General features: G+C 38.8%; 2 protein-coding genes across 4 annotated transcripts in view; one reads left to right on the plus strand and one right to left on the minus strand.

The window, feature by feature from the left end:
• ATL1 (atlastin GTPase 1) overlaps positions 1–1,178 on the minus strand; it is an 81,018-nt gene extending 79,840 nt beyond the window's left edge. For both annotated transcript variants that reach the window (XM_055304329.1, XM_055304327.1), the window contains exon 1: positions 1,084–1,178. The gene's annotated coding sequence lies outside the window, so the exon portion shown is untranslated. The remainder of the gene's footprint in view (positions 1–1,083) is intronic.
• MAP4K5 (mitogen-activated protein kinase kinase kinase kinase 5) overlaps positions 750–25,408 on the plus strand; it is a 108,559-nt gene continuing 83,900 nt past the window's right edge. Inside the window, exons 1-2 of one of the 2 annotated variants that reach the window (XM_055304326.1) lie at positions 750–841; positions 1,835–2,051. In XM_055304326.1, coding sequence (XP_055160301.1) covers positions 1,944–2,051 — 108 coding nt within the window. In that variant the 5' untranslated portion in view covers positions 750–841; positions 1,835–1,943. Of the gene's footprint in view, positions 842–1,501; positions 1,583–1,834; positions 2,052–25,408 lie in introns of those variants that run through there. The other variant, XM_055304325.1, reaches the window with a different exon arrangement.

Raw genomic sequence — 25,408 nt, forward strand, 5'->3', positions numbered from 1 at the left:
TTACTTATGTTCGCTAAATAAGTGCCTTTTGTGCAGGGAGCACAAGAAAATACATATATTCCTTGTCCTGTTAAGGTGTAAATTTAATTTCTACATTATACAATTAATTACAATGATCACCAACAAGGAGTATATCGCCCAAAAACGGAATTGAATTGGATGCTCAAACTCACAAGCCAACACCTGCAACTTGCTCTTTCCTGATTTTTCAGTTACTAAACGCATTGGCTGAGCATTATCTGGCTTTTCGGTTTGAAACCTCTACTGAAATATCTTTTATGTATTTCTACTGAAATACATAAATCTGGCAACTTTATTTCTACCTTCAGAAAAGGACTGGAACTGAAATTGGAAAACAGCTTGTGAAACATCAGCCCAATGACTTCCTCGAACTCCTGTTTCCATACTCTGTGCACTGTAGTTTATGCAGTTATGTAGTTATGCAGTTATGTAGTTTATGTAGTTAAGTAGTTTATGACTTCTTCTATGGATTAACCCTCTCTAGAATTCTGTAAGACGCCTTATAAACACTTTTTTTTTTGGGGGGGGGGTGCCAGATACAAAACCTTAACCCCAAAAGCAGCAGATAACGACCCTGAGATATCGCCAAATATGATGTGCTGCCCCGGATCACCTACTGAGGAGGTGGTAGAGCCAGAATCAGGTTGTGGTCTCTGCTTTTGTTTTTATCTTCTGCAGAACTCCGGATCCCATGCAAGGCGCAGTCCCGCCATGAGGCATAGCGTGTATCCCCAACAGGCATAAAGGCCACTGAGGCTTCCTGGGAATTCAGGCTTTCGGAAATGTCGTGGAAAAACTCAGGAGGAGACAGGTTGTGCAGGTAGGTGTGTAGTGCAGCCTCAAACTGGTACCACCGGGAATGATTTGCAAAACAGGAAGGTGCAGTAGTTGGGTGTGCCGCGGCGAGGCTAGGCCGGCACTCCCCGACCTCCTTCCCCGGCGCCCCGCGGCCAGGTGACTTCAGGCCCAGTGCCCTCAGCCTACCTACCTTTTCCGTGTTGACCTGGAGAGGCTGCCCTCGCGCCCACCCTTCCCCCTCTACCCGTCACCCTCCAAATTTACCTGGCGAATCTGGGGGGGCGGTTTAGCGGAGGCCCGTAGGCTCGCGAAGGCCCGCCCGGGTGGGGGTGGGGTGGGGGGCGTCCGTCACCTCAGCGGGGAGCGCAGCCTGGGCGGGGGAGGGACGCGCACCGGCCGGGGCGGGGTGGGGGGGGGGGCGCGGTGGCCTGGCGGCCGGGAGGCTGTCGTGTCCCGACCAGGCCTCAGGGCGGCACTCTGGTCCCGCGGCCGGCGCGCTCGGGCGGGCCGCTGGGCGCCGACCCACGCTGGCCGGGAACGTTTCACCCGGTGACGCAGCCCCGGGTGGGGGACGTGGTGCGGCGGCGGCGGCGGCGGCGGCGGCGGCGGCGGCGGCGGCGGCGACGGCGGTACGCGCCTCCGCCGCCTGCGAGCGGACGTGCGGGGCGGCGGGCGGCGGGCGGCGGCGGCGGCGGCGGCGCAGGGTCCGCAGCGGCAGCGGGCGCCGGGACGCGGGACGCGGGACGCGGGCGCCGGCGTGGAAGTAGGTCCCTGGCTCCACGCTCAACAAAGAGCGGGGCCGCCCCCCCTCGGGTACCCAGCCGGCCCCAGGCCCCGGCGGGCGGGGAGGCCGGCGGGCTGTTCGCGGACGGCCGGGAGGGGGAAGGGCCGCGCCCGGACGGGACTACGGGGCGCCGGGGACCCTTGCAGGCCCGCTCGTCCGCGCTCCCCGGCGGGGCGGAAGGGAAGGGGCCGGGCCGCTCGCGGTTGCAGCCTCTGCTCGTCCCTCGTGCAGGCGGAGCTGCGGGCAGAGGCTCCATGTTGGGAAGCGGCGCCGCTCATCCTCGTTAGCGGGACTCGGGGCGCCGGGGGCAGAGCCGGCGGGGGCCGGGCCCTGAGCGAAGATGGAGGCCCCGCTGCGGCCTGCCGCGGACATCCTGAGGCGGAACCCGCAGCAGGACTACGAGCTGGTCCAGAGGGTCGGCAGTGGCACCTACGGGGACGTCTACAAGGTGAGCGGGCCGGCCGCTTTCCCGGCCAAGTGTGAGGCGTGGGGAGGGGGAGGATGCTTTTATTGTCGCAGCGTGGGGATGAAGCGGCCAGGGTTCCCTTTTACTCCGCTCAGAGCACCGTATTTTCACTCCTCGCTCTGATCGCTGCCAACACGCAGAGCTAACCAGACCTTTGCAAAACCGCTGTTGTACTCTGGTGTGTGCTAGGAAGGCTTCTTACGTTTATTTGTGGTACCGAGGGGGAGTTCGAGTCTGCTTCTAGAGTTGCACTTGAGGACGTGCCAGTCTTAGCAAGGAAAAATGCTTCATGAAACACAGTAGGTGAGAAAGAATATTGACACGAGGCATTTGCGTTTAAAGAAAGAAAAAAAAAAAAAGCTCTTACGTGGTTGAGCTTGAGTTTTAGAAGTCGTAATGAAACCAGATCTGTCAGTTTTCACTGTAAACGGTCTAATACTAATCAAAATGATGTGTGCATAAACAGTATCCTATGTAGGATTCTGCTTTTCCTGGCAGATGTTTCATCATTTGTATTTGGTTGTTTGTTTGGTTCCCCCCCCCCCCCCCCCACTTTAGCAGTTCCTTTCTCAGGGATTTAGAACATTCCATGACCGGAGAGGGGATGAAAGCTGTTGTCTTTTTAATTGTATTCCCTGGCATTATTTGCGACAAATGAGAGGGTAAGGTACTGTTAATTTAATATTAAAGAAAAATTATAGAGAAGCAAACGATTCCATAAATCCACTGGGTTCTTGAAGGATTAAAAGGAAAGAGATCGCTTCAGATTGGTTTATGCTTTTTGTTTTTTTCTATTTCAAGAGAAGCATTAATGCAACTCATATGGATATATTAAGGAAAATTTCCTTTGATTTTTGCACCAGCTTTCCTCATTAGATTTAATGTGATATATATCTCATTATTCCAAGCAACACTCTTGCATGTATAGCTCAAATGGTCTTCTGTCATATGGGTAATTTGCCGTAGACTCCTTTGGGGTATGTCATTTTATTGCACAGATGGTAGAATGTAAAGAAAACACTGCCTTTCAGCTCCTTTTCTGCTTTTATTGTTCTATTAGTAATAATGATTCAAAGTAGTACATGACAATTCTAGCACTGTGTCATTTTACTGAGATGGACTGTGAAGGGTAGGCCTTTTATTCATTAAAAGGACATTTGAATCTTCTATGCTAGGCACTGTTAGAGGAATGGGGTTTTGAACTGCAAGGAAAGTCCCAATTCTTGCCCTGTGAATACCTTTGAATTCAAAGTGGATAAAAATAACAGAATCCTCTTTATGTAGAATTAGAGGTGATTAACTCTTCATTGTTTAGCCATGGATTAGCCCTTTTGTGGAATGCTCTTTAAAAAATTGAAATTCTTATTTTGTCTTCTCATTCCTACTTTTTAGTCATTTTCATCTTACGAGTCACTATGTATTAGATCAGTGCAATTCAGTTCATGTTAATGAAATAGTCTAAATTCCAGTTCTTACATATTTTTTCTTCCTACTACAAGAAAATTTAACATGTTTTCTCCACAAAAATTTCAAGATCACCTTTATTATTATTATTATTATTATTATAAATATAATGACTACAGCAATTCTCTGGAACAGGATTTTTTTCTTGCCAGGAAAAGCAAAGGGGGTACCTCCCTGCCCCATGTCTCTTCCGCATCTCTTAAAGAGAGGATCAATGACTGAATATTTATCATACATCATCTTCACCGCCCCCCTCCTCCATCTCCTTCCTCACCACATTCATGCTTCCTCGCACTTACATATATATACTGATTCCACTCCTGGCTAGTCTCTGATTCCTAAACATCCTCAATATCCTGGTTCCTTATCTTTTGTTTTCCTTTGTTCTAATTACCTGGAATCACCTCCCACCCCCCCTTTCAAATGTTACCTCTGTTACCTGTCCTTGAAAACCTTCCTCACAAGCTCCTCCAGGAAGCCCCAGCTGTTCCTCTTATCTCTCCCTCTTCATCTATTACTCTTTACCATCTTCATTCTGTTCTAGCCACACTGGTCTGTTTTCTCTTCCTTAAACATAATAAGCATCTTCCTACCTTTGGGTCTTTGTTCTTGCATTTTCCTCTGCTCAGAATGTTTTTCCTCAGACAGCCATGACTTGCTCCCTTCCTTTCTTTCTTTTACACTACATCTTTTTTTTTACTAATGTATTTTTTTCTTTGCACTTAATCACCACATAACATAATCTTTATTTTTTTCTTGTTTATTATCTGTTTCAATCCACTAACATATTCCATGAGGACAGGAGTTTTTATCTGTTTTCACTCCTCCTACAGTACCTGGAATTATACCTGCCACAGAGTAAGTGCTTCTAAAAATTCGATAAATGGACGAATGAATAACTCTCAGTAATTCTGTCACCTAGTTGTCTTTTGACGTCACAACACTCAGCACTTAAGACTCTGTGTCTGTCTATAATGTCTATTAAGATATCCAGCTATATATTTTTAGTACAAATTTTAATTATTTGAGTTCTTTAGGAAAAATATTTCTGGAAAACTATTTCATAGCATATCCATTTGCAGCTCTCTAAACCTTACAGAATTGTGTCAGTTTGTATTTATTCTTTTTTATATACCTAAAAACATGTAACAGTCAGAATGTAGTGCTGAAGTTTTGAAACTCAGAGCAGTTAGAGTAATTTTGCTATCACTGTGTTTCTGATGAGCTGAAAATCCTTGGAAGCTTTAGAAGTATTTTCAGTCAGTAATACAAACTAGTAAAATAATAATAGTGAAGAATAATGAAGGTAAATTAGTTACGTTCTAGTCAGGTATTATCTACTTTTCTAAATAAATGTTACAACTACAGCAACTATCTGGAGCAGGATTTTATTCTTGCAGGGAAAAGCAAGTATCTTATGAAGCAGGAGCTTTAAAAGGACCAGCTTTGAGACTCTTTGTAAATTTTATATATGCTCTTCAAAAACATAGATTCCCCTCTCAATCTCCTCTCTTCCCTGAGAATCTCCAGTGGGGGAGAGCTTAATTTTAAGCTGCATATTCCCTGGTTGAACAGGTAAAAATTCTTTTAGATATATAGAGCAGGAAATGGTAGAGTGGAAAGAAACACAAAAGAGAAAAGAAATGTGGAAGTTGGATGACGGATTAAATATCAGCTGAGCAAATTTTATTTGTATTAATAATAGTATTTAAATCTGCCAACCGAAGAGGAAGTCTAGAGATTGAGAGTTTTCACTACCTTTGGTCCACAGAAGAACTGGACATGTCAGGTAATCTAGACAATTATTGTATACGATATAGTTTGTAATCATCCAAGTCATTGGGGTGGTCTTTATAAAAATATAAAAATATTTGTATCAAAATTGTCCCCAACCTCCATTCAAGAGAAGATCTAGGAATTATTTTTTTAAGATTTTATTTATTTATTCATGAGAGACACAGAGAGAGGGGCAGAGACATAGGCAGAGGGAGAAGAGAAGCAGGCTCCCTGCAAGGAGTCTGATACAGGACTCAATCCCAGAACTCCAGGGTCATGGCCTTTGCCAAAGGCAGATGCTCAGCCACTGAACCACCCAGGCATCCCTAGGAATTTTTTTAACCTTTTGTGGGATATAAATTCAGAGAGGGCAAACCCATGTATTTTTTTCTAACTTGCATGCTTTTTCTGATTGATTACATAGTATGACATGTTTAACTACAAGAAAGAAAGACTAGATGGCTCTTGTTCATCACTGTATGATAGCAGACAGATGCTCAAAAAGTATTTGTCAAATGATAATAGTTATAGAAAATTACGCAGACATAACACTGTTCATAATTCAGTATAGTTTATTTCAGATTTTTTTCCTAATGTTTTTAAACTGATACATTTCTAAGGATCACATTGTAGATCTTTTTTCTACTCTAATTGGAACAGTTGGCATTTTTTCCCTGGTCATTAAATATTCTTTGAAAATACCATTTTTAAAGGATCTGTTGAACAAACACTCATTTAATGAATGATTCTATTCATATTTGTTGTTTTCAATGAGAAAACTTTTTTGTGATCATAAATAATGTATACTTGCAATGGAATATTACTCAGCCATTAGAAATGACAGATACCCACCATTTGCTTCAACATGGATGGAACTGGAGGGTATTATGCTGAGTGAAATAAGCCAATCAGAGAAGGACAAACATTATATGTTCTCATTCATTTGGGGAATATAAATAATAGTGAAAGGGAATAGAAGGGAAGGGAGAAGAAATGGGTAGGAAATATCAGAAAGGGAGACAGAACATAAAGACTCCTAACTCTGGGAAACGAACTAGGGGTGGTGGAAGGGGAGGAGGGCGGGGGGAGGGGGTGAATGGGTGACGGGCACTGAGGGGTGCGCTTGACGGGATGAGCATTCGGTGTTCTGTATGTTGGCAAATTGAACACCAATAAAAAATAAATTTATTATTAAAAAATAATAAAAAATCTAAATAAATAAATAATGTATACTTTGTATAGAAATCTTTGTTATGTATTATGTAGTTTTATCACTTCCATAGGTTCTTCTGGGTGCTGGGTGAACTGGGGTGAATCCCTTTTTTATATACACCCTCCTTATCTCTCCCTTAAGCCAGAAGTCACAATTCTAAAATAACTTAAGGCATTTTGAAGCATATCCTAGGATCCCATCGTATAGATTCATTTATTCTGGAGATACTTATTCAGTGCCAAGTGGATTTTAGGGGATGAGGATGGAGACACAAGAAAGAGAAAGTATGCTATCAACAGAGAACATATAATTTAGTCAGGAAAACAGACATGTAAACAGTTATAATATTGAAAGTGCTGTTGTAGAAGTGAAGTCAAAGAAATAACATAATCTGTCTTTACTGGGAATAGGGGAAGGGAAGAGAAGAGAAAGAATTATAATGTGAACCAGGGAGGATTAATAGAGGAGGAGGCATTGACTGGATTGTAAAATAATACAGGGTAATTTTCAGGTGGACAAGATGGGAAAAATATTTCAGGCTATGGGAATAGTGGGTGCAAACACCTGGCATCTTCAGAAACTATGATGAATTTTGAGGGATCTGCATTTGTAGATTTGGTGTGACCAAATATGGCAGAGATGTCATAGATGGAGAATACAGGCAATTTTCTGGCAGAAAAGGATAAGATAATGGATCTATATATCATGTCAAAGAATTTGGACTTCTATAAACTGAAGAAACACTGAAGAAGGGAATCTCTCATGGTGTAGAGGCTGGATTAGGTAAAGTTGCTAGAAGTGTAAAGACAAGTGATTGAATAATCCAAATGAGAGTTTGTGCAAGCCTAAATTTACGCACTGGAACTGGAGATAAAGGAAGAGATGGATTTGAATCATATTTAGAAGATGATAAAAATGGGGTACTTGGGTGACTCAGTCAGTTAAGCATCTGGCTTCAGCTCAGGTCATGATCCCAGGACCCTGGGATTGAGCCTGACGTCCTGCTGTTTCTCTCAAATAAATAATAAAATTAAAAAAAAAAAAAAGATGGTCAAAATTACCTGGTGATTAATGGGGGGAAACAAGTAATCAATAGCACTTAAAATTCTGACTTGGGTGGTGATACTGCTGCTATCAACAAAACTAGAAAATACTAAATATGTGTGGGTCTGGATCTTGTGTCTGGTTTTTAACATATGGCATTACATTGGTGGGTGTATCTAATAGGTGGTAGGAAATGTAGCTCTAGGCTTGAGAGATGAACTGGGGATAAAGATTTGGGAGTCATCATCACTATATGGAGTGGACCTGTGAAGTATAGGTGAGATCACCCAAGAGAGTTTATAGGTGAGTTGAAGAAACGCTGTAGTGTTAGAGTGGTAGCAGAAGAAAATGATATATTGAAGGTGTCTGAGAAGGAATAAAGAGGGATGAGGAAGTTCTTTTCGTAGAAACCAAGATTTTAAGAGCTTATTTTTATCATATCCTGCATCCATTCTTGCTCCCTTCTGCTCTGACTACAATTAGAAAAATATATTGATCTTCAAAAATTATAAATCTGAAGTTTTGTGTCATTCCTCTTTTATTCTCGATGTCCAAGGAATAAAGCCTTAGAATAATACACATTTTAAGGCCTTGCCTATCTTGACATTCTAACCATACTGAACTTTATTTAGTTCCTTATATGTACTCTACTCTCTGTCCTTCAGGGTTTTGTAGGTACTATTTCCTTTTCTTAGAATTCTCTTCCTCTTCTTTCTCAACTGTCTATCTTCTACTCTTCGGTTTTGGTGTTTGTTTTTTTTAAGATCTGTTTATTTGAGAGAGAGAGCTTACAAGCAGGGGAGGGGCAAAGAGAGAGGGAGAGAGAGAATCTTAAGCAGAATCCCCACTGAGTGCAGAGCCTGAAGAGGGGCTCAATCTCACCACCCTGAGATCATGGCCTGAGCCAAAATCAAGTTGGCTCCTTAACTCAGCCACCCATGCACCTGTGGGTTTGGTTTTAAACATTGCATTTTCAAGGAGGGCTTTTATGTCCCTTAAATAAGGTCATATCTTTGTGCTGTATGATTTCTTACCCTAATACTCCTCATTTGTCATAGATCATTGTTGCTGTCAGTCGTCATGCTGTATTCAAACTGCATGAGAACAGGGACCTTGTGTTTACCATTCAGTTGGCTAGCCTAGCATAGTGCCTACCAGATAGTATGTGCTCAGTGAATACGTTTTGAAGGAGTGAGCAACATAGCAGTCATACAAATAAGGAGTCAAAAGGGTTCATTAGGAGCAAAAGATTCAACATCAGTAACCTCAGGGAAATGGAAATCAAAACCGAATAAAGTTTTACCTTACACCGGTCAGAATGGCTGGTATCAAAAAGACCAAAAATACCAAGCGTTGGCAAGGATGTAGAAAAAAAGGAATCAAAAAAAAAAAAAAAAAAGAAAAGAAAAAAAGGAATCTTCTCAAACTGTTGATGAGAATGTAAATTGATTCAGCCACTGTATAAAAGAGTATGGAGGTTGCTCAAAAAATTAAAAATAGAAATGCCATATAATCGAGTAATTCCACTACTGGGTATTTACCCAAAGAAAACAAAAACTCTAATTCAAAAAAATTATATGCATCCCTCTGTTTATTGCAGCATATACAGTAGCCAGGATATGGGAGTATCCCAAGGGTCCATCAGTAGATGGATGGATAAAGAAGATGTGGTATAGATATACACAATGGAATATTATGCAGCCATAAAAAGAATGAAATCTTGCCATTTGCAATGACATGGATGGACCTAGAGGGTATTATGCTAAGTGAAATAAATCAGAGAAAGACAAATACCATATGACCTCACTTATATGTGGAATCTGAAAAACAAAACAAATGAATGAACAAACAAAAAAAGCAGAAACAGAGCCATAAATACAGAGAACAACTGGTGGTTGCCAGCAGGGAGAGGTTAGGGGTAGGGGGTTGGGCAAAATGAATAAAGGGAAGTGGAAGGTACAGGCTTCTAGTTATGGAATGAATAAGTCGTAGTTATGAAAGGTAGAGCATGGGGAATATAGTCAGTGGTATTGTAATAGTGTTGCATGGTGACAGATAGTAGCTATACTTGTGAGCATGGCATAAAGTATAGAGTTGTTGTTCAGGTTGTATACCTGAAACTGATGTAACACTGTATAGCAGCTATACTTGAATTAAAAATAAAATGAATTTTTTAAAAGCAAAATTGTTGAGGTGTAAATATAAATGGTAAGTAAAGAAGTAGAGGGAATGTAGACTACTCCTTGAAGAATGTAGCTATGAAAGGAAAAAGAAATGAGACAGACGTTTCTTCCACTGTTTCTTTTTTCCCATTGAGACTGATTACAGTTTTTCAGTTATTATTCTTCAGGACTGTTTTATCACCCAAGTGACCAAGAGTGTTGCTGAATTTTGAGAAGGAATTCAACAGGGAATGAAAACAAGGCAAAGGATTTGAGAGGAATTGAAAATTTAGAAAGATAAAAGGCAAAAACTTAGGATGAGATTGTTAGGAATGTAGGGAATACTTTTAAAGCTTCCTTCCCTCCCTTTCTTCTACCCTCTCTCCTTTTTTCTCTCCCTCTTCCTTTCTAAAGTAGAGCCTCTATTGATTTCCAGCCCCAGTTGTTTCCCTACAAGTATGGTTATGATGAGGCACGTTGATAAATGGGGAGCTGGGGTGGGGGAGCAGAGTGATGACAGGTTTGAAAGGGGTATTTAACATTCAACCAATATTTAGAGAGGACCTCTTCTGTGCCAGACACTATACTGGGGCCTTGGGATACATAGGTGAACAAAGTAGACAAAGATTCTTGCTCTCATGGAACTTATATTCTAGTAGGGGAAGAGGGACAATAGATATAGTAAGTTGTGTATGTATGTGTTAGAAGGTGACTGAAGATATGGAAAGAAGGAAACGTTGAACAGGTTAAGGGGGATCAGGATTGCTAGGATGGGCCCTGGAGCAGGTTGGGGAATTATATGAGGATCATCAGGGTACGTCTCATTGAGAAGGTTAGATTTGAGCCGATATTTGAAGCAAATGAAGGACTTAGCTATGTGGCTGTCTCTGTAATCAGAAGTCTTAAATATCTCTTGATCTTACTGAATCACCTGACCCTATTACTATAGCTAAATTGTAAACTTGAAGGTCTGGAATTAGAACTCAGACATAGTCATTGCCATTGCCATCATCCCATCTTATTGGCTGGTGCAAGAGTACATACAGATCATTGTGATTTTAATTAAATTAAGTTCAGCTGTTGAATGTGTTGCCCATTCCAATACCATTTTTTAAGCATAATTTTGTAAATATGTAGCTGCCTCTACTATGTGTCTCTCTACCAACATTCTCTAATATTTAAATGCTAATAAATAGGCGTGCCTAATGACCCCAAATATGAAGGTGATAGAAAATGGATGTATATGCTGTTTATTATTTCTCTGATTTGATATCAAAGCATCACCTACTTTCTTTCTCTCTTTTTTGCTAGTAATGCCATTTGTCTGAATATACTGTCCTTCCTGTGCCCTGGTAGTCTGGCATAAAAGATTATTGGGTTTTCATGTTAGGGTGAGGGAGAGTGAATAACTTGCAAAAATAAATTAACAGCAAAAAATAAGGACCGTGCTTCAAAAATCTTAGTTAAATTACATGTTTTATTAAGCTAGTGGGTATCTTATTAAAAGTTATTTATTAGATGTTATGTTAAGCATTATGTAAGGTTACTGTGAAAATAAAGTGTGCTATTACGATGAAGTGTACTGTTACAGATGTTTACTATTTTATAAATCATCTGGTTAAATCTTATTTAGTGTTTGTTTTTCTTACTGTGCAGAAGTGGCCTATTTTATGACTGCCTAAAAAAAGAACATGATTCTGATGTTAGATGTGAAGCTCTGGACCATGTCTGAAGGCAAATTATTTAAAAACTCTTTTTCTATCTTCATAGAAATGTTGTGAAAACTATAAAAGAAGTCCTTAAAATACTTTCATCTTGGTGAAGATAGACATAAAACAGTGCCATCACTGGTGCAGGTGTATAAATCCTAGTTCCAGAATTGACTTGTGGATATAGCCTTCAGTTTAGGCTCATAATACATTTAAGTGTTTTTGTTAGTTTGTATTATGTTTATCATTTTAACTATAACCATCATTTCCAGTGTTTCTGATAAAGACAAATGGGCTAGATTGTGAATTGACTTAGTTAGATTTCTTATTCTGCTTTTGCTTTCAAAATTTATGTTTCACTTCTTAACTTTAAATTGTGGTTTCAGACCAAATATACAGGAAGAGAAATATGAAGGTTATTAACAAGTGATAAGTTGCATTTTCAGAGCTTTGTTGAGAACTAAGTCCAAGTTCTATTAATTGGAGCAGGCACTTTCACTTGGCCGTACTGGACTGTTTTGTACGTTTGAGTGTTATTAGAAGGCTGTTTCTCTTCAGTTATGTGAAGTACTATTTAAAAATGTTACTGTGAGGGGCAAGATGAAATTAGGTCGAATGTAGCTTTATTTCTGTTAAAAGTCATCTCCCACTGAGATTTTGAGAAGATGAATTGAGAAGCCAGGCAGATAGCCTGACCTATCCTTGGAGGGGTTTGAGCTCATGAATCATACTGGCCTCTACCTTCCAACATTTTTACAAAAATAAAGTCTGACTAAAATGACTAAAAGTGACTAATGTTTGTTTAGCTCTTTCATAATCGGTGTTATTTGTTTCTTACAATAATCCTATAAAGTAGCGACCGGTATAGTATCATCTCTGGCTTACCCAAGAAAAAATTTTTGTTTTTCCTGGATCTTACTGTGAGTAAGTGGCACTATGGGGATTTGGATCCAGATTTTCTGATCCTATAGTCTCTGTTCTTTCCACTATACTCAGCTGCCTGGGGGATATAGCTTTAAAATCATCGGGACACAGCCCTTAACACATTGCTTATTACATAATAAACTTTATACAAATTATGGTCAGGTGAAACTTGGTGTCCTCACGCCTCTGCTGAGAGATGAAGGATTTTTTGGATGGATTAGAACATGCATATATGCTTCAGTTCTCGGCACCAATTTTAAGAGGCTCTTTTTCCTGGTTACCCCTTCTGGTCATTATTCTTACCCTCATATTTTCCTAATCGGAACCCAGGGTTGATTTGCCGTTACTGTGGAGATGACTCAGCTCATGTCACACTACGAGGTAAATAGCTAAAAAGATAATCTATCCTTTTTTTTGACTGTTGGAACACTTCTATTGTGCTCTCTCCTGCCCTCATTTTGTCTGAACTTTAGATGTATGGTTATTGTTACCCAGATTAACTGAGTCCCATAGACTATATTGTGTAATGCTATTATAAATTAAAATAAAATTCTAATTACTGGGACCCCTGGATGGCACAGCGGTTTGGCGCCTGCCTTTGGCCCAGGGCGTGATCCTGGAGACCTGGGATCGAATCCCACGTCGGGCTCCCAGTGCATAGAACCTGCTTCTCCCTCTGCCTGTGTCTCTGCCTCTCTCTCTCTCTCTCTCTCTCTCTCTCTGTGACTATCATAAATAAAAAAAAATACTAATTATTTCAGGCAGATATCATTAACTAGTTACTTCTGTGTGCTTCTATTTAAGGTAAATAGGACTGTCTGAGAAGGATGTGACTTTTAGCATTGTCTTGTGAACCAGTGTATTACTTCACACATGCACCTCCTTTTTTAGGGGCACTGTGCCTTCTTTCCCTCTTCTTTTTTTAAAGATTTATTTATTTATTTTTAAAGAGTTTATTTATTTATTCATGAGAAACACAGAGAGAAAGAGGCAGAGACATAGGCAGAGGGAGAAGCAGGCTCCATGCAAGGAGCCCAATGCGGGACTCGATCCTGGAACTCCCGGATCATGCCCTGAGCAAAAGGCAGACACTCAACCACGGAGCCACCCAGACGTCCCTGTTTATGTTTTTATTAAAGAGCATGCATATGTGTATGTGCACTGGGACAGGGGCATAGGGAGAGAGAGAATCTCAAGCAGAGTTCCTGCTAAGGGTGGAGCTTGTCATGGGGCTTGATCCCAGGACACTAAGATCATGACCTAAGTTGAAATCAAGACTCAGCCGCTCAACCAACTGAGCCACTTGGGCACCCTACACTTTTACATTTTAAGCTTTTTAGTTACTAATTGTATCAGATGATGGAGATCCTTGGGTCTCTTAACCAGTTTTTTCCAGAAGTAATTTCCTATTATTTCTGCAGTAGCATAGATCCATGAGTAGGACTTGTCTTCCTGTTTTGCCTTTCTCTTCCTGGCCTAGGCACAAATAGCCTTCTTTCTTACCTTTTATTTTTAAAATGCATTTTATGTAATAATGTGTTCATTTTAGGAAACTATGATATAGGGACAAATGAAAAATTACCTGTATCTTCTTTGCCAAAAGATAAACATTGCTATTTATATCTTTGTAGACTTTTAAAAGATAATATTAAGGGCAGTCCTGGTGGCTCAGCGGTTTAGCGCTGCCTTCGGCCCAGCACGTGATCCTGGAGACCGGGATTGAGTCCCATATTGGGCTCCCTGCATGGAGCCTGCTTCTCCCTCTGCTTGTGTCTCTGCCTCTCTCTCTGTCTCTCGAATAAATAAATAAAATATTTAAAAAGTAAAGAAATAAAAGATTATATTAAGGGTTTGTACATAAGTTATAACATGTATAAGCACATATGTAGTATACAATATATAATATATAGTATATATTTGAATGCAGTGTATATATATATAAATGAATTTAACAGTGTATCACAAACAACTTTTTATGTTAGTAAATATACACATTTTATATTTGTGTATTATTTCCTTGTATAATTGTACAATTTAAAAAATGTTTTTCTTATATATGTTTTGCTTAGAAACTTCATTGTACAATTTTTAATCCATTATTGTTGAACAAGTAGATTAACTCCAGGAATTCCTTTTTATAAGCAGTGCTGTCATCAGCATCCTTGAACAAATCCTTAACACAAAAACAAAACTGTTTCTTATCTTTTTAAAAAATTTTTAAAAATTATTTATTTATTCATGAGAGACACACAGAGAGAGAGAGGCAGAGACACAGGCAGAGGGAGAAGCAGGCCCCATACAGGGAGCCCGACGTGGGACTCGATCCTGGGACTCCAGGATTACCCCTGGGCTGAAGGCAGACGCTCAACCGCTGAGCCAACCAGGCATCTCAAGAAAACTGTTTCTTAAGTAAATTTCTAGAATTAAATTTTCTAAGCTTTTTGAAGTTTTAGTAAATTTTAACCAGTTATTCCTCAAAAATGTTGCGCCCAACCACAATGATTCCCTCTTTTAATCTTAAATCCTTTCTTCCTTTTTCTTTGCCATTAGGACGTCCAGATAACTAATTCAATTTAAGTAATCTTCTGGATGGAACCCTCCTTTTAATAAAATCAATCTGTTCTAAGAAAAGGTTAGGAAAATGTTTTTCACAGACAAGTAAGTGTCCTAACAGGCTAAAGTTTTAGTGTGTCTTGAGATGTAAGTCATGTGGACAGATTTAGAGTAACCCTAACAGGAAGGCCTCAGGCTCTGAATATGAATATGTCTGCCTGGGAATATGTCTTCAGGGAAATGCTGCCATGCAGTCTCTTTCTATAATAGCAAGATCCCTCGTCTAGACCTGTGTAACTGTGTGGAAGGCAGCTTGGAAATACTCCACAAAAATTAAGGAATTTGTGAGTTGGCAGGTACCTCTCACACAGTGCAAAAATCCCAAGCCCTATCCTTGACAAATGGTCATTTAACTTATTTAAACAGTAAGGACATACTATGTTTAGAAGCAGTCAGTTCCTTTTTAGGTACTGTCTATAATCTGTCCCATTGAAACTCAAACAGGGCAGATATATCTTTGTAATTCTTTGCTCTCACTTCAGCAATATTACCCTGATATCTAAAGTATCTGATGTATAAGAGGTGCTCAATGAAAAAAAAAAGTTAAAATAATGAGTGACTAATCTTTATTTTAAATTTTCATATGGAGGTTATACTATAATGACTCCACCCTCATTATATTTTGTTCCCATAAATTTGATAGTTTTATTGGAAATAATTTCCTTGAAATTCATGTAATAATTTATGTAGTGTATAATATGTCTAGTGTTTATAACCTCCCTTTTTCCTAAAAGAATTTATAGAGAAATAAGATAAAGTGCTTTACTTTGCTCTTGTCAGAGGGTAAACTATTCCATTCTGTTTCAAATATAACACCTTTAACATTTATTTTTAAATTTTAAAATTATCATAACTTTATAAAAATTCAAAAGAATCTCCTTTAATGCCATGAATCTAATGTTATAACTGATGTCATTTTTGTTGGACATCAGACTTTGAGCACTTAAAGTACATAGTAACCAGAATGGTGAGAAGAGTCTGGAAACTATGTGGCATATTATTTTATTTTTTTATTTTTTAACATTTATTTATTCATTCATGAAAGACAGACAGAGAGAGAGAGAGAGAGAGAGAGAGAGAGGCAGAGATACAGGCATAGGGAGAAGCAGGCTCCATGCCGGGAGCTGATGTGGGACTCAGTCTTTGGTCTCCAGGTTCATGCCCTGGGCCAAAGGCAGGTGCTAAACCCCTGAGCCACCCTGGGATCCCCTCTATGTGGCATTTTAAAGGGATTCGGTGTTTGTAATTAAAAGGGAGCTTTTATACATATATTTATTTTAAAGATTTTATTTATTTATTTGAGAGAGAGAGCATGCAAGTGGGGGCGGGGAATAGAGTAGGAGGGAGAGGGACAAGTAGACTCACCCAGCATAGAGCCTGATGCAGAGCTTGATCCCAGGACCCTGAAATCATGACCTGAGCCAAAACCAAGAGTCTGATGCTTAACTGACTGAGCCACCCAAGTACCTCAGCTTTTATATATTTTATCTGAGCAGGGTTAAAATTAGAGTCTAGCCCCTGACTGCTATAGGGATTATAATAAAAACTTATTAAATAAATTGATAAATTTAGATATCTGAAATTTGTCACAGTAGGAAGAATATTCTAAATCAGTATTATCTCACAGTCCAAAACTGGGACCACTGAGGAGAAATTATAGGAAAGTGGATTTTACTTGTCATAAAAAGCCTTTATACAAGTAAAGTTATCCTAAAAATGAATGTATTAGATTGACTAAATTACTGCCTCAAAGTAGAAGAGGATTTTTTTTAAATTTTATTTAAATTTGGTTTGCCAGCATATGAGAATTGTTTTTTTGGAACGAAGTTGAATTGAGTGATTCCCAAAAGTTTCTCCAAACTGGGCTTCTAATAGAACAGAACTCTAACAGAACAGTAGTTTTTGTTTTAGTTTTGTCTATTTTCACTATTCCTTAAATGTGGGTGATTTTTTTTTAATTTTTATTTATTTATGATAGTCACACACAGAGAGAGAGAGAGGCAGAGACATAGGCAGAGGGAGAAGCAGGCTCCATGCACCGGGAGCCCGACGAGGGACTCGATCCCGGGTCTCCAGGATCGCGCCCTGGGCCAAAGGCAGGCGCCAAACCTCTGCACCACCCAGGGATCCCTGTGGGTGATTTTTTAACATTCTATTCTTAACTTTCTTTTCCTTCTTATTCTCCATATTCTTCCTAAGTAATCTCATCTACCTGACTTGGATTTAGTAATGTTGATGATGTCCAAATCTGCCTCCAATCCAGAATAGCCCTTGAGCTTCAGGAGCTACCTATTAAGTGGCTTATAGGATATCACCAGGTGGTTTTCCATCGGAACCTAAAATTTAAATATGTTCAAATCCGAACCATTCATCTATGTCCTTTCACTACCTTCCTGTCTCACCATATAAGATGTGTTCATCTTTGTCGTTGTAGTGAATGGGACCACACTGTCCACATAGCTGTGCAATGCAAAACAGTATGCTTAGCTTACTGTTTCTTTGCATTTCATATTAAATTGCTTACCAGTTTCTAATGGAGACAAGCTTGAACTAGGGTATAACAGGGAGGTAAAGGAAAGTGAATGGATTTGATTTATATTTTTAAGCCATCAGGATTTGCTGATACATCAGATGTAAAGAATGTGAAGGAAAGAAATGAAGAATGCCTTTGGGTTTGAGTTTAAGCAACTGAATGAATGCAATTAATTTTATTTAGATTGGGAAGATATGGGAATGAATGGGTTTATGGAGCAGGGATAATCAAGTGTCCTGTGTTAGACATTTTTTATATGTGTATTTTTTTATTGGAGTTTGACTTGCCAACATGTAGTATAACACCCAGTGTTTATCCCATCAAGTGCCCCCCTCAGTGCCTATCACCCAGTAACCCCATTCCCCCACCCACCTCCCCTTCCATGACCCCTTCCTTGTTTGTTTCCCAGAGTTAGCAGTCTCTCATGTTTTGTTTCCCTCTCTGATTTTTCCCACTCGTTTTCTCTGCTTTCCTCTATAATCCCTTTCACTATTTTTTATATTCCCTGTATGAGTGAAACCATATAATGATTGTCCTTCTCCAATTGACTTGCTTCACTCAGCATTATATCCTCCAGTTCCATCCACGTTGAAGCAAATGGTGGTTATTTGTCCTTTCTAATGGCTGAGTAATATTCCATTGTATACATAAACCACATCTTCTTTATCCATTCATCTTTCGATGGACACCGAGGCTCCTTCCACAGTTTTGCTACTGTGGACATTGCTGCTATAAACATTGGGATGCAAGTGTCTTGGCTTTTCACTGCATCTGTATCTTTGGGGTAAATCCCCCGCAGTGCAATTGCTGGGTCGTAGGGTAGCTCTATTTTTAATATTTTGAGGAACCTCCACACAGTTTTCCAGAGTGGCTGTTCCAGTTCACATTCCCACCAACAGTGCAAGAAGGTTCCCCTTTTTCCACATCCTCTCCAACATTTGTTGTTTCCTGTCTTGTTAATTTTTACCATTCTGACTGGTGTGAGGTGGTATCTCATTTTGGTTTTGATTTGTAGTTCCCTGGTGGCAAGTGAAAAGGAGCTGTGTTAGACATTTTAAGTTTGAGATGCCTGTCAGGTTTCCATAGATTTAGGAATCTGCAGCTGAGTAAGGAGAGATTTGTCCTTGAGAAGGTTATTAAAGCCATAGGATTACATAGGAGAATGTTAGATAAAGAAAAACTGAAATTCCGTCATCACTCAGAATAGGTAAGAAAAGGGAATAACAAACAGGCTGAGGCACTATTAAAGGTTTGAAGAGAGAGGAGTAAAATAGTTCTTATAAAGAGTGGAAAATCAAACCTAGTGGAGAAGTTGTAATTTGAAATTTGTGTTGTGATTTCAAAATAAGACCAGTGAACATTATTTTGTAATTTGTTTATAGTAGCATTTAGCTAGCTATTCAATACTGGTATGGAACGAGTGGATAATTGGGTTTATCAATTTAGGATTTTGCCCAGCTAGTGTGATACAGGGGAAAATGGGAAAGAAGTTAAGGATATTTGTAAGAGAGTGACTGTAAATGGAGTGATGGACCATGAAACCCTGAAAGTAAAGAGAATGTGAGGAATTGAGATGTAATGGCTGTAGGGGAATGCTTTGATAAAAATGGAAGGACTAGGGGCACCTGGGTGGCTCAGTGGTTGAGTGTCTGCCTTTGGCTCAGGTCGAGATCCCGGGGACTTGGGATTGAGTCCCGCATCAGGCTCCCTATGCCTCTGCCTCTCTCTGTGTCTCTGATGAATAAATAAATAAAACCTTAAAAAAAAAAAAAAAGAATTTTCAGTTTCCTAGTGAACTGAAAGGATAGGCCATCATCAGGAAATACAGGGTTTCCTTTTTTTTTTTGTTTTTTAAGGCAGAGACATAGGCAGAGGGAGAAGCAGGCTCCATGCAGGGAGCTCGATGTGGGACTTGACGTGCGACTTGATGTGGGACTCGATCCCAGGTCTCCAGGATCAGGCCCTAGGCTGAAGGCGGTGCTAAACCGCTGAGCCACCCTGGCTGCCCAGGAAATACAGTGTTTAAAGACAGGATTTAGATAGGAGGTCAAAGAATTAAAAGTGAGGAAGTAGATCTGGAGGATGAAGTCTCTAAGACTTCTCTTGTAGGCAGGAGAAGGGGTGAAGAGAAAGACGGTGAGCAAGGGGCTATAAAATCTGAATGAACAAGGGAGGGTGACCAAGTTAGTAGATGGTAGTTACAACAGTGGGTGATACAGTCTGTCTTGAGCTTCAGAGGAATCTCATGTCTCATCATTACCTTCTTTACAGTCTTAGGTTCCCTTAACATGAGATAATTTTATTTCTTTGAGATGCCCATGTTTTCTGCTGTCTGGACACCGTTGCCTGGAATTCTGCCATAATGATACTATCACTACCACCACCACCATGCTCCTCTCACAACCCCAGAGTCTCTCATCAAGTCTCAGTTTAGGTTTACTTTCCCTTGGAAGCTTTAACTGGGCTCAGAACCCTTCTGTGTTGTCTTATATCACCTTTGAGGACTTTGTCATGCTGTATGGTATTTACTGTTTGCTTCTCTCTCTCTTCAGCTGATAAAAGCCTTAGAAGATAGGAACTTTTTTGTTCCATTAAATTTCCAGTATCAACAACAGAACCTGGCACATAGTAATATTTGTTCAATGAATAAACCAGTCAAAAACAGTGTTCCATAAAGATTCAGGTATAGAGGTTTTATAGCCTATGACATAATTGACTATTTACTTCTTTGTGTGGATGAACCAGTACTTTGTATTCTTCAAACCTTACAGATACTGTGTTGCTGCTTTTGTATTGTAGTTCATATTCTTAAATCTGGGTTGCATAACCCTGACCCTGAGAAATTCTCCCTGGCCACTAGAGTAGCTTGTTAAATACAGAGAAGTCTTGATTTTCTATTATGTTAAAGAGTATTGTTGGAGGAAGGGGGCATACATAAAACTGGTGCCCCCAGTTGGCTTTACAGAAAAGTTTTGTGACCCTAAAAATATGCTGGAAGGAAGCTAATTGGAGATAGGATGAAGGGCCTAATATGAAAAACAATGAAGTTGTGAATACTGAGCTCACTTACCTTCATGATGACTGTTTTGGTTGCCATAGTTTATAGATGACTGTCATTAGTTACCAGTTTAATTTTTTTACTTAGTTTTAAGAAGTTCCCTTGTAACTTCATGGCGACAGGAGTATAATGTTCATTAAGTGTTATCTTCCTATTTCTTAAAAACTTGTAGGTGTAAAATGTGTAGATACAAGACCTTTCCTTTAATTATTTTTAGTCACCTTAAAATTTCACAGCACATAAAGAAGCTCATGGTTGAGAAAACTGACAGCTGCATGATATTGTTGAAATAGAAATGGCTTAATCAGGATGATCAGCATCTTTTTTTTAACCTTTATACAAGTGGAAATCTAAGGATAACTTTTTTGTTGTTTTAAAGATTTTATTCACTTATTTGAGAGAGGGAGAGCACAAATGGTAGGAAGGGGCAGAGGGAGAGGGAGACAAGCACACTGAGCAGGGAGTCCGACACAGGACTTGATCCCAGGACTCAGATCATGACCTGAGCCGAAGCAGATGCTTCACTGACTGAGCCACCCAGGCATCCTTAAGGGTAACTTTTTACTGTAAATTTAAAAATTCAACACCCATTGGATAGTTAGAGTCAAAAGACTGCTCTGGAAATGTAATTGGTTAAAGGGAAATGCTTTGGCAATGAGAAGAGAAACTTAATTTAACTGGAAAGGCTCTTTCATGGATTTTGTTGTGACACTGATCCTGTTTATTATTTATCTTTTCTAACCTATTAATTTCAATTCCTATTCAATAAGAGTTAAATAAGACATAATCTGGGCACCTGGGTGGCTCAGTCAGTTATGATCTTAGAGTTCTGGGATGGAGTCTTGTGCCAGGCTCCAGGCTCAGTGTGGAGTCTGCTTCTCCCTCTCCCCCTGCCCCCTGCTTTGCTTGTGTATGTGCATTGTCTCTCTTTCTCTCTCTCTCAAATAAATAAAATCTTTAAACAAAAATAAGAGATGAGTTATAGTAACATTTTATTAGAGTTCTGGGTGTTTAGTATACTTTAAGTCTGAATAGTAAATACCGATAACCTATTAAAATAACTGGAATCAAATATTTTTAGATCCTTTTTGTAGAGAGGTGCTGTGGTACTTCCATTAGTTCCTTTTATAAACATAATGCAGGATCTTCAAATTCTGTGTGTTAAAAACAAAAATGCTTGAGAATATCAGACCAAACTTGTTGGAGGGAATAGTTAGGGTTCAAAAGCCAGTATTATGTATGACTCTTCTGGATTATAGTGTGAAATTATATGTTAAATCTCTGAAAGATCTCTTTAGTAAATTGAATCTGTAAAGTCTCTGTTTAGATCTTTTTTTCTGAAAGCCTCTTTTGCCTTTTATTATAAAAGAGCCTGGTACTGCTTTCTGTTTTTAAAATCCAGCTGGAAAATTACAGAGTACGAAAATTTGCCCATCGGTTCTTCATTTGGAGAGAACAGAAGTATGTCTTCAAAATGGAGACTGACATTTAAGTATTCTCTCAGTGGGAGTTTTAGCTTACATTATTTTCTTTACTTTTTACTTCTGTTACTAAATATATTTTGGCTTCTGCCTGGTATAGCTGAATGTTAAAATATCATCTTTATTTTATATGGTTCTGTAATTGTTGTTCATATCCTCCAATTAGCTGTTTCTTTATGAACCCCTCAGAATCTCTAAAAAACAAGAAACAAACAAAAAACCCCAAAGTGTCCTTGGCCCTGTGTCTTTATTTTGGTTCTACTAAATTCAAACAACATATTTGTGTTGAAAATTGACTCCGGAGTGTGAAAATATTTGTATATAAAAAAAATAGTTTTATATATATTCCTTTAGAAATAATCAGTAGACTTAATTTTTAGTACAGTTTTAGATTTACAGAATAATTGAGCAGATAATATGTAGAGTTACATTCATCTACTCCTATCCACCCATGTACCCACAATTTCCCTTTTTATTAACATCTTGCATCAGTGTAGTACATTTTTTTTGTTTTTTTTGTTTTTTTGTTTTTTTGTTTTAGTGTAGTACATTTATCACAATTATTGAACCAATATTGATATAATATTACTATAGTCCATACTTTACATTAAGATTCATTTGTTGTACAGTTTTATGGGTTTTGACAGGTACATAATGATGTTTATTTCATCACTACAGTTTCACCACCCTAAAAACCCCCTATGCTTTTTGTATTCATCACTCTTCACCCAAACCCTTGGCAATAGTTCTTTGTACTGTTTGTAATAGAGTTTTACCACTTCCAGAATGTCATATAGTTGGAATCATATGGTATTAGACTGGCATCTTTCTCTTAGTGCAGTATGCATTTAAAGTTCTTATCTTTTCATGGCTTGAAGGCTCATTTTTCTTAATCACTAAATAATAGTCCACTGTATGGAAGGAAGTACCACAATTTGTTTATCATTACCTATTGAAGGACATCTTGATTATTTCTAGTTTTGGTGATTATGAATAATGCCCACTATAAACATTCTTGTATAAGTATTTGTGTGGACATAAGTTTTTAACTTAATTGGGTGGATCATATGGTAAGACTATGCAGAGACTTAGACTCTAAGCTAAGTAAGCTTAGACTAAGTAAGTAAGACTAAGCTAAGCAGCTTTGTAAGAAACTCTCAGACGGTCAGTATATGTTCTTAAGAATCATCCTAGTTGGGGTGTCTGGGTGGCTCAGTCGGTTGAGCCATTAACTCTTTGAGTCAGGTCATGATCTCAGTGTTGTGAGATCTGCTTGGGATTCTCTCTCTCTCTCTCTCTCTGCCTCTCTTTGCCACTTAATCTCTTTCTCTTTCTCTCTCTAAAATAAGTAATTTTTTAAAAAAAATCAACCTAATTAAAATTCTGGAAGGATATATTCTAAACAATTTACAGTACTTACTCAGGGGGATGAAATGGGAGGGGAGAGGGACTGTCATTTTATAATATTTGAATCTTTTAGAACAAAATATTTTGTAATGATTTTTTACAAATAAATTTTTTCTCTAAAATTCTTAATTTTAATGCACAGTAATAAAAATTGAAAATGAAGGGCGTCTGGGTGGCTTGGTTGGCTAAAGTGTCCGACTCTTGGTTTCAGCTCAGGTCATGATCTCATGGGTCATAAGATTGAGCCCCACATCAGGTTCCATGCTCAGCTGAGAGTCTGCTTGAAGGTTCTCTCCTTCTGCCCCTCCACACAGTGGTTCATACCCTCTCTTACTTCCTCTGTCTCAAATAAGTAAATCCTTAAAAAAATTGAAACCAAATTAACATGAATAAAAGAAGACTGTTTAAAGCAGTATATTATTAGTGTCATAGCACTTCCTAGTTGTGGAGGATTTTAATATTCTTATTTTTTAAGTAAAGAGAACAACTACCTTACTACAATCATAATTGTCCAACAAATTTATAGAGCATCTATCTGTGGCATAGTTCTTCATAGAATCCTGCCTATAGGTAAAAAGAGAACACACTTCATGCAGCCTTGAGATGTCAAGCAAAACTTCCTGGAGGCCATAATATCTAAATTTCATTCTGAAGGAGAAATCTGAAATAACTAGGCTAATTTGGAGGGGAGAAAGGCAGGGGAAGGAGAATGTACCAGAATGAGGACAGTGCTTTCAAACTAGAGACCAAGTCATTTGCTTCTGGTTAATCGGATTTAAAAACCAGAATTAATTGTTTCATACTCTCAGAGAAGCATATTAGATTTTTTTTCATGCTGTTGGTACTCATTTGATGGGAAGTATGGGCTCATATTTTCTTTTGGTTTCTAGTGACTAGCAGGGTGTATTGCCCTAACACCTGTTTTGCTTTGAAAACTGAAGTAATGGATACCCTGAAGTTATTTTGTTGCTGGAGATGTGTCAGCATCTATCACTGTCAAAAGAGTTAAATACTGCATTCTTTATCTGAATTTTAGAACCTTGAATGGTTCAACTGTCACTGTTTGTGAGTGTACATACATGTTACTTTCTTGTGGCATCTATGTCTCTTACACTTGAATCTTTCTTCCCAGTATATAAACTTCTACTATATATCCATAGGTGCTTTTTGTTTTCTATGGGATTCCAGGGATATTTTAAAAATTATTGTTTAGAGAAATACAGAAAGAGGGAAAAACCAGGAAATGTATCAACATGTAGGGATGAAAATGAATTATGTTGGCTAGATTATACTGCAGGAGCTTTAAAAGAAGAATAAGTTGAATCTTGTCAGCTGATATTTTTCCCAATCCTATAAGATAGATTTTAAACATTTTGGAAGGCTACTGACTTTTATTTGGTAACTTTTTCCAGATTATTTAAATAATAATATTTTCCTTGGATCAAATTCAACTCTCAAATTTAAGATCTTAAATATGTAAGAGTTCACAACCTCTTACATTGAAAATCACCATAGGAAATAATTTAATGTAAAATATGATTAGTACATTATTTTCAACAGAAGTCATCCCTCAAGTTTATTAGATATTATGAAATTAATCCTCTTCTCTGGTATCTGTTGCATTTTAAAAAGGAAAACAGAATTCTCATCTATTGAAAGGAGCGGTGAAACCTTGACAACAGAATATAGTTACTGGGTTCTAACTACTTCTCTTTCCCCTGGCCAGTAAAATAGCCTTGAGCCAGTCCTCTAACTTGACTGAGCTAAGTCTTTGTGTTTAAATAAACAGAATTAAGTAATGAATATAAGAGTTCCTTCAAACTATAAAGCAATTATAAATATAATTTACATCATTATTATGGAATTTGTCTTCTAATACACATTTTATGACCCACTGAACAAGATTCCCAAGAGGTCAGTTATTACTACTTATAACTTCTGGCCATGTTTTCTGT

Source organism: Nyctereutes procyonoides, unplaced genomic scaffold, assembly GCF_905146905.1.
Source record: "Nyctereutes procyonoides isolate TBG_1078 unplaced genomic scaffold, NYPRO_anot_genome, whole genome shotgun sequence".
Classification (NCBI taxonomy): Eukaryota; Metazoa; Chordata; class Mammalia; order Carnivora; family Canidae; genus Nyctereutes; species Nyctereutes procyonoides.